Source organism: Protobothrops mucrosquamatus, unplaced genomic scaffold, assembly GCF_001527695.2.
Source record: "Protobothrops mucrosquamatus isolate PMUCROS unplaced genomic scaffold, P.Mucros_1.0 scaffold3192, whole genome shotgun sequence".
In the NCBI taxonomy this organism is placed as follows: Eukaryota; Metazoa; Chordata; class Lepidosauria; order Squamata; family Viperidae; genus Protobothrops; species Protobothrops mucrosquamatus.
The window spans coordinates 211805-227347 of record NW_015389190.1 but is presented as its reverse complement, the minus strand read 5'-3'; the positions used below and the strand labels follow the sequence as shown (position 1 = coordinate 227347).

General features: G+C 40.2%; 1 protein-coding gene across 1 annotated transcript; it reads right to left on the bottom strand.

Moving 5' to 3' along the window:
• Positions 1 to 10632: 10632 nt before the first annotated feature.
• On the bottom strand, positions 10633 to 15202 carry TRMT9B (tRNA methyltransferase 9B (putative)). The gene is made up of 3 exons (XM_015826579.1): positions 15025 to 15202; positions 13762 to 13935; positions 10633 to 11645 (listed from the first exon to the last, which is right to left on the bottom strand). The coding sequence occupies exons 1-3, from the start codon at positions 15176 to 15178 to the stop codon at positions 10633 to 10635; spliced, it is 1341 nt and encodes a 446-aa protein (XP_015682065.1). The 5' UTR covers positions 15179 to 15202.
• Between the last annotated feature and the right edge of the window lie 341 nt (positions 15203 to 15543).

Genomic DNA, 15543 nt, shown 5'->3' with positions numbered 1-15543 from the left:
CTCCCTCCTTGTCTGTTTAAGATTCTTAAGGAGGAATGACCGAGCCTCAGTTGTATTTCAAAGGCCTTTGAGAAAGATTTTGCCAATGGAAATATATGTAGAAATAACAACAGACACCCAAGGGACACTGATTTTAAACCTCAATACTGACTGGCTGTAAAACCAGGACTCAGTCTGTAAAACAGGGGTCTTCAAACTTGGCCACTTTGTGGACTTCAACTCCTAGAATTCCTCAACCAGCCCTGGCTGGCTGTGGAATTCTGGGAGTTGAAGTCCACAAGTCTTAAATTTGCCAAGTTTGAAAACCCCTGCTGTAAAACAACAGTTTTCCAGTGTATGCTGAGCTGTAACTTTGCTTTTACAAAGAAGATGATATGTGTCAGGTAAGAACTATTATAGACCCCATCTTATATTGTGAATAACTGGGAGCCCTGAGTGGTCTGTTAGTGCCAGAAGCGACTAATACTTCTCTCAGGCAAGAAAGACAGTAAAACGAAGCAAACTAATGCCTTCTAGATTTATTTGGATTACCACATTCATAGCCCTTGCCATGCTGGCCAGTTGCCAAGCTTATAAGCATTGTACTCCAAGGTAGTTAGATGTACCACATTACATTGCCTATCCTCAAACTAGGACGATAGGAATTTCACAAGCTAATGATCCACAGAAGAAACATATGTCCATTTGTACTGACTTATTGACCAGGATGATTACTCAGTAACATTTTCCTGCCGAGTATCATATCTTCTGAAGGAAATTCACTAGAAGATTGGCTCTCTTATCAGGCACATTTTTATGCTGTATAAAAAAAAGTCTTCTAGCTAAAATGGTACACAATCCACCGGTCTTCCTCAATAGACTGAGCGCCCTCTACTGGAAAACAAGCTGTTTAACATTTCTGAAAGATTTACTCTCCATTTCGTAACAGTGTGTGAAATTGTTCAATGGCTGAATAATTGCCCTGGATGTTATAAATGGAAATAAAATCAGCAAACGTGTCTACGAGCAGAAACAGAAATACTGGCTCCTTCAGCTCATATAAATCTTTCGCCTTTTAAAAACAACTAGGCAGAGCATAAAGGCATATTTGGCCTCTGCTGGATGCATCAGTATTGCTAGAGTTACACAATTTGTTTAGGAATCCTGTAGCACCTTTTCTAACAAATGCTGTTAAAAGGTATAAGATTTTGTGAGCAACTCCCCTCATCAACTGCATTGAGTGGTTAGACCAGCGCTTCCCAACTTTTTCTTTCTTTAACCAAAATAGCTTATCAGAAAAACTTTATTTAAATGTCCCTGTGTTTATGTGTCATTACCCACCCACCCCCAAAAAAGCTTTTGCCCAATTTTGGTTAATTTAATTTGGGAACAAAGTCTTTACTCTTAACTGGGGACATATTTTGTGAGGATAATGCTATATTGGCAAAATAAGGTAGTCCTTGATTTACAACCATTCATTTAATGACCAAAGTTTCAACCGCACTAAAAAAAAAAGGGACTTATGACCAATTTTCACACTTGACAACCATTGCAGCATCCCTATGGTCACATGATCAAAATTCAGACACTTGGCAGCTGGCATGTACTTATGACAGTTGCACTGTCCTGGGGGAAGCCAGATTCACTTAACCACATGATTCACTTTAATAATTGCAGTAGGTCATTTAACAACTGGCAAAAAAGGTCATAAAATAAGGAAAACTCAATAACTTCATTGCTTATTAATGGAAATTTGGGGCTGAGTTGTGATTGTAAGTTGAGGACTACCTATACATTTTAAATTTTACCACATAATACTCTTAAACGCAAAGAGATCAGGTTGGAAAGAACCAATAAAGGGCACATTTTGGCGCGAAATCTCCAAGAGAGCAGCTTTATTTTACAATCAGGTGTGCTGTTTATTCATTTGAAGTACATAACAGCCCACTCCTTCCCCTAGGCCAGGGATAGGCAACCTCGGCTCTTTTATGACTCGTGGACTTCAACTCCCAGAATTCCTGAGCCAGCCATGGCTCAGCTTGGAAAAATCTCCCTTTCCCCTCAGCATGGCTGGCTCAGGAATTCTGGGAGTTGAAGTCCACGAGTCATAAAAGAGCCAAGGTTGCCTACCCCTGTCCTAGGCGCAGAGTTCAGTGGAGCAAAACATTCAAAGACTATTGGGATATGTTGTTGTTGTTGTTGTTGTTGTTATTATTATTATTATTATTATTATTATTATTATTATTATTATTATTATTTATTGAATTTATATACCGCCCTATCTCCCTTACGGGACTCAGGGCGGTGAACAGGCGATAATAAAAACCACGATAAATATACACAAGTTTCTGTTCTAAAATCAAATTAAATAACAGGCCTGCTCTAAAAGTACCCCATACAAAACCCCNACTGGTGCCAGAGGCGGCACTCGGAGCCCTCTCTGTGGGCACACGTGCCGTTGCCCCAGCCTTGCCTCCTCCCACGACCCCATCACCAGCAGCCTCCCTGGAGGAGAGTCGCCCCCAAGCGTGGCCCATACGGAGCAGCGCAGCCAAGGACATGGCAGCCAGGCAGCGTAGACAAGACTCTGCCCTCACGCCCCATCACACACAGTTGATGCTGCAGGGGGCGGGGAGAGGGCGTGGCCGCCATAGCGCTGCTGGGCTGCCTGGGCGATCTGCAGCGGGCCCTGGAGGCGGTGAGTGACCCTGCAGGCAGGCGGGGTGGAGCGGGGCAGGGGATGGAGCGGGGGCGGGGCCAGTTTTTGGGCACTTGGTCTCTAAAAGGTTTGCCATCACTGGCCTACAAAGTCTAAAGGTCTCGGCCATTATTCCCATGATCATGTTTTACTGGAATTTTTACAAATTAGCCTGAAATATACTCTTACATGCAAGAGAAACTGGTGTGAGAACAAAACAAGATGGCAGCCACAACCTATTCCATTTTTACATGCAGCACACGTGATACACTTAAAAAAAAAGTGGATCATTTTAAAAAAATGTACAGGTAGTTCTCAACTTAACAACAGTTTGTTTATAACCATTCAAAGATACATCACCACTTTAAAAAAGTGACTTATGACCATTTTTCACAGATACGACCTTTGAAGCATCCCCATGATCATGTGATCAAAATTCAGATTCTTGGCAACTGGTTCATATTTATGACTGTTGCTGTGTCCCAAGGTCATGTGATCACCCTTTGCGGCCTTTTGACAAGCAAAGTCAATGGGGAAGCCAGATTCACTTAACAACTGTGTTACTAATTTATCAACTGCAGTGATTCATTTAACAACTGAGGCAAGAAAGGTGGTCAAATGGGACAAAATTCACTTAACAAATGTCTCACTTAACAACATAAATTTTGGGCTCAGTTGTGGTCATAAGTTGAGGACTACCAATATTGTATGGCAGATGTATGTTAGAATAACTGTATTGTGAGCCAAACTAGATCTGTTAGGATGTGAAAAAGAAAGCTTCTGGAACATCATAGCCCACTTCTAAAAAACTGGAAGGCATTAAATCCTGAAATGGCCCATCTCCTGGAAGTGTGTGTGCAAGTGTGTTATACATGCATACACATACAAGGTGTTGTCAGGAGTAAATAGAATCTCCACTCCATGCTACTGAAATAGTATCAGCAGCTAAAGAAGAAAAATATTTAATTTAAAACAATTAAGCACAATCATTGTGTCATCCCATAAAAATGGTTTGCTACAATGGCCTAGTTGCCATGAAGAAGTATTAAAAAAAACCAAAGGATTTTATTAACACACAATGGCCTGGTTTACCCACAAGATGAAATCAGACAGTCTCAGTTTGTTTGTGTCAAGATCACAATTCATAAAGCAGGGTGATAATTTGCACATTTTCATGTTATGCCAAACCAAAAGCCACAAAGCCCGTGATTTCTTTTTAACACAACAGCCAGCATCTTTTCCACACTTGTGTTCTGATTTGTGTTCTGCTTCTGTACCAATCTCATGACGTTTTGTGTATTCTAAACTTTGGCAAGATCTGATATGAGATTTCAGCATTTTTCTTCGACTATTTTTAGCAAATTCCTTTCATTCAGGGAGGTGAGATGGTTTTCTGACACTCACAGGTGGTAGCCATTTTTTGTGAGTCAGGATATGGAGTACATGCCAACAGAGGTCAAATTCAACAGGTGAAGTCAGTGGTGATACGGTATCAGAGGAGACCCATTTATACAAGCAAGACTAGTATTGGCACAAAGCCACTTGTCACCATAGACTTAGCATACACTTCTGTCATTATAAATGGCCATTTGTAAAAGATAAAGAAATCTTGCATCTCACAATCATTTGCAGCATCATGCAGTTCACAAAAAAAGCAAAAAACTCTTTTTTGATTACAAAGCCAAGAAGCACATCCTTTGAGGTTTAGACATAATTTCAAGAAAATTGTTTTAAGGAATTTATTTTTGGCTAGAAAAGCACTGGGAATCTTGAGTATAAAGCACTAACCTTATCTTTCTGCTAAGTGTAATTTTAGCACCCCAGAAGGAGAGATATTATGTATGGAATAACTAAACAAAGAAAACATTATCCTTTTTTAAAAAAAAAAAATCAAATCCACACACAAACACCACATTCCCAACTCCAACTTTATGTACTCAATAGATCAGTTTCTCTCGTATCTTTTTATTTCATAACTACGCTACAGAAAAAAAGACCAGGCAAAAAAGGCGATTGATATGTAGACACGAAGTTAGGGTTTTGGTTGAGTTGAGAAATAAATGGAAAAAGAAAAATCAAATGTTAAATTTAGTCTTCAATCCTTTAGAAAACAACAACATATGTATAATAACAAACGGACCTTCAAGCATTCCATCACAGCTGTCATCTTGGGGTTTTTTTAACCGTATCTTCTCTTAATTCAATATGTCCCATCTTGAAGAAAAAAATAGCTGCGTTCAAACAGAATTCTAAATATTTTCTACTATGAGAATGGATAAACTGCTGTGGTAATGAGGACAAAGCAAAGTTTGTATGCCTTTGGACATGGCTTGCTTTTTTGAGTGACAGTTTTAAATTCTGGTTTCTGGCCCAGATTTGTTTCCATATATCTTTAGGATTACAATCCTAAATTTATACACAGAAACAAAATGGAAGCAAATATTTATATTCTTCCTGATTCTTCTTGTATGGTGGAGAAGAAAGGAGAAAGCACACAAGCCTGAGATTATTGCTAGGTTTTACTATCTATGTGTATATATATATATATACAGGAGGGTTGTTTTTTTTTTTCAGACAGACCGGTCTGATTGAGAACACCTGGACATTTTTAACTGCTATACTGCAGTTTTTTTACTTTTTACAATATCTTTTACCATGCAGCCCCCCAACTAGGGGCGTTAAGCAGGCTCAAGTCGCAACTGCGAAACATTGTCAGAAAAAGAAATTTGGATATATATATATATATTGTATACACAGTGCTTTTTTTCTAATAAAAAAAAAAGGTGCTGGAACTCACACGTCATACAACCTGCCTTGCCTACCCTACAAGGTTCCATCCAAAAAAGGTGCCGGAACTCCGTTCTGGGCGTTCTATGAGAAAAAAAGCCCTGTATATACATATACATGTGTGTGTGTGGTGTGTGTGTGTGTATGTGTATATGTATATATGTATGTATATGGATACGTATAATTTCAATGCTTGCTGACACAATTATTACTTGCTCTTTATTGTGCTTAAATAAAAATTATGTTACTAAATATTAACCTTCATCTAAACTTAGTTGTTCTATTTATCCACAGCTGTGGCTACATCTGGCTGATCTCAGAAATCTAAGCATTGTTATTACTGTTGTACTGGACAACCCTCAAAGCTCATGGGTTTTGTCTGGACCGAGAAGCTGAAAAATATCCTGGAAGGCAGAGGTGGTAAACCATTTCAATGTTGTTGCCCAAAGGCATTCCATGGAATACTATCTACATGAAATCAGCAGTCAAGTGAACTTGGGTCTGTTTATCCAAAGATGTTGTCCAGAGTCCGCTGCACCCAGATTGCAAAAGTGGGTTACAAAGGGATGGTTATTGCATATTGGAGTTTTTTTCTCTCTGTAGCATGCTGAGAATGACTCTGTCCTGCAAAGAGGAAAGTATTCCATTCTCCACTTCCTTCACTTTGGAAGTCCTGTCCTCCTAGTTCAGGGGTCTTCAAACTTGGCCCTTTTATGACTTGTGGACTTCAACTTCCAGAATTCCATAAAAGGGCCAAGTTTGAAGACCCTTGTCCTAGTTTATGTACCAGAGAACTAGGGCTTCCCTAAAATCTTACTCTCCCAACATATAACTCATCAAGGGGGTAAATCAAATGCTAAAATAGTCTAAGTTCAGCTCCTTACTTTGGTCCTGGATCACTATGAGTTCTAGACAAAGAGCAGCAATTGTATCATCCTTCCAGCCAAAAGAGCTGGAAGGACCATTACTTTTAATTTGATAGAACTATTAGAATCATTAATATTCTATTAATCATCAACACTATCATTGGCTATAAGCTCATGCAAGATATTTAAAATAAGGATCTATAACCTAAAATCAGAGATGTTTGCAATTCACATAAAAAATTGCAAGCCGTACAGATCATTGTAAAATAAATTATAAGTGTTGGGGGTCAAAAAGGTTACGGTTGCAGGCGTGACTGTGTAATTAAAGCCCTGCCCCTTTTTAGATGTGCCGTATGTCAGGACCGCCCTCTGGACTTTTTTGACCCTTTCTTCATGGACAGTCTTGGTATAAAGTGCTGATATAGACAGTCCTTGACTTACAGTCAGTGACCATTCAAAGATAGGATGGACTAGAACAGGGGTAGGCAACCCTGGCTCTTTTATGACGCGTGGACTTCAACTCCCAGAATTCCTGAGCCAGCATGGCTTAGCTTGGAAAACTCTTCCTTTCCCCTCAGCATGGCTGGCTCAGGAATTCTGGGAGTTGAAGTCCACGCGTCATAAAAGAACCAGGGTTGCCTATCCCTGGACTAGAAAAAAAGTTACTTACGACCCATCCTCAAAGTTATGACTGCGACATCACCCCTGTGGTCACATAATTGCATTTTGGCCACTTGGCTCATATTTGTGATCAGTTGCAGGGTTCCACAATCACATGATTGTGTTTTGCAACATTTTTGGCATTTTTCAGCAAAAAAAAATAATCATTGGATAAAATGGGTTGGTATTTATAACTGTGTGGTTCACTTACTAACCACATGTTTCATTTAACCATGATTTACTTAATCACACTCGTAAAAACAAGTATAAATTCCAGTCAAGTGGTGCCTCGATTTATGACCTCAATAACATACGACCGAAATTCCGGTCCCATTTCTAGTGGTAAGTCAAGCACTTCCTGTAATGCAAAAGGTCTTAGACTTAGAGCAGGGGTGTCAAACTCAATTTCATTGAAGGCCGCATCAGCATTGCAGTTGCCCTGGGGGGGGTAGGGATTGTAGCCTACTGGGTGGGTGTGGATGGAGTGGGTGTGGCCTACTGGGTGGGCGTGGCCAGCTCTACATTATTCGCATCAAGGGTGCCTGTGGGGGCCTGGGCAGGAGTGGGACAGATCTGAGGGTCTCTGGCAGAAAGGGGTGGGACCAGAGCAGAGCCCATCAAGTTGGATATGTGAAGTAGGCAAGGGCCATTTGCTGGCCACTTCCAGGGATGGTGCATTTCTTCATTCCTCATAAAGGTGACACCTGCCCAGCATGCACCTAGGGGGTGGGGCTGACGTGGCAGGGGCTGGTTCCTCGCTGTTTCCAGACGGCCTTGTGGAGCAAATACTGAATGCATTTCAGCATAGATGGCCACCACAAAATTGTACATTGGCTCCCGGCCGGCCTGGACCAGGGCCAAGGCAGCGGGGGCCGTTCCCTCACTGTTTCCAGGATGGCTTCGCGGGCCACATGAAATCACTTCGCGGGCCGCATCTGGCCCCCGGGCCTTGTGTTTGACATGTCTGACTTAGAGTATCACCTGGCTAAATGTGTATTAGGGATTCCTTCCTGTTCAGTGTGTATTTGGATCACTACTAGGCACTTAACACCGTACTAGCTCATCATCCTTATACCAAGCCAATGTTTTTTTCTGCTACTTTTATAGATTTTCTGAGTTGCAGGATTTCTGAGTGGTAATGATTTAGAAGTATCCTAACCAAACAATGCTGTATTTAGGGCCAACTCAAAGGGCTTCAAAACAGCGGAACCTGTTTTGAATAAACCTTTTGCTCTTTCCACTTAATTGAGGTGGTAGGGAGGGGAAGAATTGGTCGGAAGGAAATCTATGATTGTTTTGCATCTCCTCTCCTTTAACAGATGACGTAGTCAACTCGGTTTTGTTTTCTTGGTTTTTTTCTTGGCAGCTGTGAATATCCAAAGCATCTTTTTTGTTTTGGTATACATACAGTATATTAACCAAATACAGTTTTTAAAGTCACATGAAAGAGCAGCAGCACTGGAGTCTTCTCCCAACTTTGGAACCCCATGTTATGACTTGTGGCATGCATTTAATCTACAAACACAAGTAACAGGTACACAACTTTTCAAATTTCTCCAAGCAATCCTGCACATTTACAGCACTATTGTTTATGTAGTTCTGTTGATTGTGCTCCAAGTATAGTTTTCCTTAACATGTGACTAGAGCAACTGTGATGTAGAAGTAGGGGGGAAATAACCCACTGCAGTGATGCCTCAAAAACAAGAGATGTTCTAATGAAATTCTATACAGAGAAAAAATATGAGATGGATTGGATTTTTTTTAAAATGCAGGAGGATAAGTTACTAGGAGGAAGAAAAGACAACAATGAATGGCAGTGCAATCTTCAAGATCCAACAAAGCCTTTCAAAATGTACCTTGATTTTGCAGAATAAATAAAATGGTCTCATAGCACCTAGCCAAACCTGATCATCTCATTTAGAAAAAGCCAGACGGGGTTATAACAGTGAGGACCTAGGTGAGAGCCCATCGTGAAATCCCCGGATTCTAGACTAGAGAGGTGATTTGAGAAAACGTCCCATAGGAGGCAATGATGAACCATTTCCTTTTACTCACCAGAAATGGAACTCGGTTCAAAACCTCCCTTTGAAAAAGAATATGGATAATCTCTTTCGCTTGTTGTGTGGATGAAAGATGAGTGACACTCTGACAACTGTAGTGTGAACTAAGACCCAGGCCATTCTGACAAGAAAACCAGAATGTAGTAACATTGCTGAGTATTGTTCTAGAACAAGAGTGTCCAAGCTTGGCAACTTTTAAGACTTGTGGACTTCAACTTGTGGACTTCAACCTAGTTGGGGAACTCTGGGAGTTGAAGTCCACAAGTCTTACAGTTGCCAAGGTTGGACATCCTGGTCTAGACAAAACAACCATGGTTGTAATGATCTTGGAGACCATTGGAGATCACTTCATCCCCCCAAAGCACAACTGGTTGGTACCATTCTTGAAATCAGTCAGAGAGTTTCCAGATTATCTGAAATAAGGAGACTGGAATGATTACATATTGGGTACTTAGCTGATGCCAGCCTCTTTTGAACTGCTTTGGATTCAAAATATTGCTTCGGTTATAAACTAAACTTTGAAATATAAAGTTTAAGGCTTCAATATTTTGCTTAATTTTTGAACTTCTCTCTTTTTCCACCTTGTTTTTAATATATGTAGCATCTTGTCTGTTGAAAAGTCCTCATGAACTCAATAGCTTACAGACACTTGCCCTTTAAAGCTAATCTCCAGGGTTTTGATTAGAGTTAGACATTTTGAGCATCATTTGTGTTTTCAGCTTAACATAAATTGAAGTTCATTCTGAAGAAATTGGATCTGTTCATTTTTTTTTAGGGCCTTTTGCACTGTTAGGTCTCGGCAGTCTATTTAGATAGCAAGATTTCTTTAAAAGAGCATTTTAAAAATTAAACGTGTATTTCACCCAATTCCTGACCCAAAAAAGCTCAGATGGTAAAACGCAAGCACAAATTGTACTGCCATTTCATTGGGAAGATACTACAAGTAGTCCTCGACTTACAACAGTTCATTTAATGACCGTTCAAAGTTACTTACAACCGTTGTTCACACTTAGGACCATTGCAGCATTCCCCACGGTCACATGATCAAAATTCAGACACTTGGCAACTGATTCATACTTAAGACGGTCGCAGTGTCCCGGGATCACATGATCCCCTTTTGCAACTTAACAAGCAAAGTCAATGGGGAAGCCAGATTCGCTTAACAACTGTGTTACTAATTTAACAATTGCAGTGACTTAACAACTGTGGCAAGAAAGGTCATAAAATGGGGCAAAATTCACTTAACAAATGTTTCACTTAGCAACGGAAAGGTTGGGCTCTGTTGTGGTGGTAAGTTGAGGACTACCTGTATTTTCAGGGGAGTGGGGGGAGGGGAATGAAGAAATGTCTCCTTCCTTCTCTTGTAAAAAGTTTTATTTATAAAATGCTTAAAAAAAAAACATCACCAAATTTCCTAGAAGCAACACAAACTGAGGACGGGCATTTGTAAAAAAAGCTTTGTTCTTCAACAAACCATTAAGTGCTATTCTTTCATCGTGACGTCTTTGCGCACAGAATGGATGACCAAGGTTGGCAAAATGTGTACCGTTCCTTCGATCGCAGTTTCTGGAAGCCCAACTTTTCAGCCGTTGCTTATTGTTTTCCTCACAATAATGCACCAGTTTCCATGGTCATAGCTTGAACTTACTATGCGAACCTCAGGAACGTTTTCTTCGAGGAGAGAGCACAGCTCCCCTTCGCGAAAAACATGGTAATAGCGCATAAAGGCTCTGGGGTCCTGTCCGTTAACCGCACAGTCTCCCACCGCCACCGCCGAGTCTACCACCGAGTCACTGGAGCCAACAGATGAAATCCTTCTAAAGGGTTTTCCTGCAAAGGAATGACTCTTGCTTTGATGGCTACAGCTATTCTTTATGTTTTCCACAGACCCTCTTAGAAACGAGGTTTCCCCGTTGTGGTGTTGGACTAATGTAGCCGGCTCCCCGTTAAAACCCCTCAGTGACCCTGAAGCTGCCAGCCGCTGGATTTCTTTACAAGCCACACACTTTGTAAACACGTCGTCATAGTGATCTAGCCGCCGTTCCCTGAGCAATGCTGACTGACACCCTAAGTCTACACTGCAGTGCCTGAGGGGCTGAATAGAAATGGCGTTGCTCGTCCATCCCACCGCATCCTTCAAGGGCTCCATCTTTTCATTTTGCTTTCTTAAGGCAGACTCGTCAAGTGACCTGGAGGAAAACCAGGAACGAAAAGATCTCCCCAGGGCACCATAAAATCTTTTTTCTTCATCTTCAGTCATTTTCACGCAGCAGGATCCAGGGAGGCAGTTACCCAATCTCAGTGGATGTTTCTGATCAAGGAGACCAGGGTGGCTGCATTTTGAACTTATCGGTGGCTTTGAGTGCATTGTCTGAGTTTCCGTAGGGGATGCAATACCAGTTTTGTTGGATTCTGAAAGCAACCGTGAACACAAGGCTTTGTTCCAAGGGACAAATATGTCCTGTTTCTCAAAATGTCGGGTTTTTTGCTCCATAGCCCAGACGTAAATCATCATTTGGCCACCTGGTTCCAGCACCCTGACCATTTCCTGGATCGCCTGGATTCGTCTTTGTTTTGTGGAGAAATGATGAATCACTGAAAAAAAAAAGAGGAAACGTGTTCTTTCATTAGGGATATGCATATTTTGAATTAAATGTCTTTATAGTTATGGTTCAGGAGTGGCATTGCTCATTAGTAGCATTTGCAATATTTTCAAAATTAATTCTTGGTTCTATTGTGCTGCATGATAAAATGGAAGAATAGCTTTGCCAGCTATTAGAGGACCAAAAAAAAAACTAAGCAACTCATAAAATCCATTGCTTTCTAGCCTAATTTGTTTAATTCCTCTATTTTCAGTTTATGGACTAGATTGAGAAGTAAAAGGGGAAAAAAAGAAAAAAAACCTGTAAGAAGATAATAGCAGATGGCTTCCATTTTGTTACCAGTAGCAGCAGTAGCAACGGCAATACTACTACTAATATTACTACAAACAATAATAGCCATAGCAATAGCACTTAGACTTATATACTGCTCCACAGTGCTTTACAGCCCTCTCTAAGCCTATTGCCCCCAACAATCTGGGTCCTCATTTTACCAATCTTGGAAGGATGGAAGGCTGAGTCAACCTTGAGTCGGTCAGAATCGAACTGCTGGCAGTTGACAGAAGTAGCCTGCAAGTACTGCATTCTAGCCACCAGGGCTCATAATATACCATTGGCACAGATCAATTATACCATTGGCACAAGTCAATTTCAAAATGCAGCTTTACTTGGAACAGCTTACATCCTGCAATGGTACCTTTAACACCATCAAACAAGAACATCAGCCTATCCTAGGTCCTTGGGAAAAAGATAGGTGGGTAAAAATGCCAAATCCAATCTAAACATCTGGCTGACTGTGACCAGCAATAATAATAATATTACTGGTATGTCTGTGTGGTTACCAGAGTGAGCCTGAGTCAAGAGAGAAATTATCTTTTGAAAGTTTTGCTAAATTAATTTTTTAAAAGTTAACATTTCTTGAAAAATCCTAGCTACACATATGCGATTTTGTATATAAACAAAATAGCTATATTTGTATGCATCTATTGAATTAAAAATATTATACTTCAAAGAGGAAGCCTATTATATAGAGAAACCTGTAGGGTGAAAAAGGATTCATATTAAACTAATGGAAAAATGAAAATGAATTTTTTTTAAAAAAAAACTTTAAAAAGAAAACTAAACAAAACTAAAAATATACAGGTACAAAATACATACAAATGATATCTAAAGTTTAAAAATAAGGCTATGGAGATGATTTAATTCTCTTATACTTTATCATCACCATTCCATTCCTGTTTTTTGAGTTTTTAGCAGATGACCACATCTAATTCACTATAATCACTTCTCATCTTTGCAGATACCGGTTTTTATGGGGAAAAATGCATATTGTAGCTTAGATTCCAATGTGTTTCCTTAACAACCTTTTTTTCCCTCCTGTGTCAGGGATATCACGTTTTCCCACTTCCCGTGTTTTCCCATTTTCCCAAAGCACATATGTTGTTGCAGGTTTACAATTACGGCTGTATCTAATTCAGTTCTGCCCACTATGTACCCAGGCAATTTCTGATATAGCTTTCTGATATATCACCCTCTCTAATTAACAAAGCATTGCATCCTCTTGCTGCTTCCAGCCCAAGCAAATTATTCTGCCCCCACTCCCTTCTAAACATAGGGGAATCATTCATGCATGTTTATTTTCCAAGATTCTGCGTTTGCTTATAGCCAGCTAAGTTCAGTTTAAAAATATTGGGTATAAAATGAAGAGAAACATCCCTGCTTAAAATTTCCAAATATCAGTTCTTTTCAGCCTACTGGGATGGGGCACTTTTTTCAACTGGAAATTCCGGGAACGAGGCATAGGGTCTTTCCTTAAATGCTCTCCCAATGGGAACAGGCTGATTGATTCATAAATTAGCTAACCAGAGAAAATGACATCCTCCAAATATTCTTAGTTTACCTTTGTCTTCTTTCCCCCTATAGCATGCACCCTTCTTGTTTTGTTTTTTTTAAGATTGCTTATATAAAATCCCTGAACTGGCCTGACAAAAATCGCCATTATCTAATCTTCCTACAATAAGTAAATTAGGAAATATTAATGTAGTGTCAAGTGGTACACATTGAAAGTGTTTCCTCTTATCTCAGCTGTTCAGACAATTAAAATCTCTTACCTCCCACGGAGATGATGGCATTGAAGCACAGGTCCCGAAAAGGGAGGTGTAGGTTATCACAGATCATTACTTCACAGCCTTTATTTCTTGCAATCTCTATTAAGGGGCCACAATAATCGCATCCAAGATTATACACTAGGTGGTTGACATCAAGATATTTTCCAGTCCCACAGCCTTAAGCCAAACAAAAGAGATTTTTTTAATGCGAGATTGATTGCCTTCGTTCGTGAGAATTTTTTACATACAAGAAGAAACCAGGAAATCAGAAAGAGGTCCATGGCCAACACAACACAGTCCTGCTTAGCTCCCCTGAACATGTTTAAACCTAAAACGTGGGCAGTTGTCCCAGGATTTCTGCATTTTCATTTGAACATCAGGAATAATGGTGGGTTTTCTAACTTGGAGGGATACTGAGAAAGAACTTAAACACCCCTTGTTGCTGGAAATGGACTGGAGTTTTGTTAATGGTTGGAAACTGATCAAAGAGAGAAGCAACCTGGAATTAAGGAGAAACTTCCTGACAGTGAGGACAATCAACCAGTAGAACAGCTTACCCCTAGAAATTGTGGGCGCCCCATCACTGGAGATTTTTAGAAGAGACTAGACATTCACCTGTCTGAGACGGTATAGGTTCTTCTGCTTGAGCAGGGGGCTGGACTAGAAGACCTCCAAGATTCTATTCTATTCTATTCTATTCTATTCTATTCTATTCTACTCTACTCTACTCTACTCTACTCTACTCTACTCTACTCTACTCTACTCTACTCTATTGGAGGCCTGAAAGAGATTCAACAATAGGATTGGTTGGGATTGGTTTCTAGCATCAGTGTGCTCTGTGTGAAGAACATAGGGTTCAAAAATGAACCCTTAAGACAAAAGGGGAGGCATGTTATATGACTTCCACTTCTGCTCTCCAAGGAGAGGAATATTTCTGTGTTTTTACACCCTGTAGATCCTGTATAATCTAAAGTACACAGATAATAAGTTCATTTCTTCAGAGAGGGTTTGAACCATACAGAATAACGTTCTGGCTATCTATATCTGAGGAGACCAAATAAGACAAAAATGGTCAACTAACACCTACCTTTGCTTCAGAACAGGGAATTAGCCATTTTTTCTGATCGTTCTCCTCCCCACATCCAAAACTGCCATTCTGCCTATGAGCTCCTCACACAGTTGTGATTCTCTTGTCATCTCTTTTCTTCCATCTCATTCAGGACCTCTACAGAGAGCTTCTTCTTTCTTTTTTTTTAAACAACTTACCAATATCTGCAATCAGGCTGCCAGGCTTCTGTTCAAGTAGAAACTGTCGGACCCGAGGCCACGCTTTGCCTTGCAAGTCATTGAAATAAGAGGCTGTGCTTTCATAGACCTTATGGACATGTTGCTTTTCTAGCTGGAAGGCCTCATGTTCCATTCTACAAGAAACCACAGACTGAGTATGTATTAAAGCAGTAACAAATTTATGAACTATGATTAATTTCTAGAAACACAGGAATAATAATGGTCAATCCACTATATCAGGCTGAACAACTTGAGGCCCCAGGATTTAAAGTTTATTGGTATCAACTGAATGCAACTGATTCTTTTTTTTCCCCTCAAAGGGAATCTAATTGGCCAATTGCAATTTTCATCCCATCTACATCAACTACATCTTGCAACTGAGCTGCTTAACTTGTCCCATTGCAGTCCTGATTTGTCAGTATACAAGAGTATGGAGATGGGGCCCTGAAAAAACTGGAATTAAGGAGAAACTTCCTAAGTGAGAAGTTCGCCTTCAGA

What these genes read in the sequence shown, in the direction of transcription:
- TRMT9B (XM_015826579.1), bottom strand. Translation starts at nt 15,178, where the DNA reads ATGGAACATGAGGCCTTCCAGCTAGAAAAGCAACATGTCCATAAGGTC. An exon ending in CAGCCTGATTGCAGATATTG is followed by an intron (nt 13,936 to 15,024) that starts GTAAGTTGTTTA and finishes GTTTGGCTTAAG; the next exon opens with GCTGTGGGACTGGAAAATAT. An exon ending in TGCCATCATCTCCGTGGGAG is followed by an intron (nt 11,646 to 13,761) that starts GTAAGAGATTTT and finishes TTTTTTTTTCAG; the next exon opens with TGATTCATCATTTCTCCACA.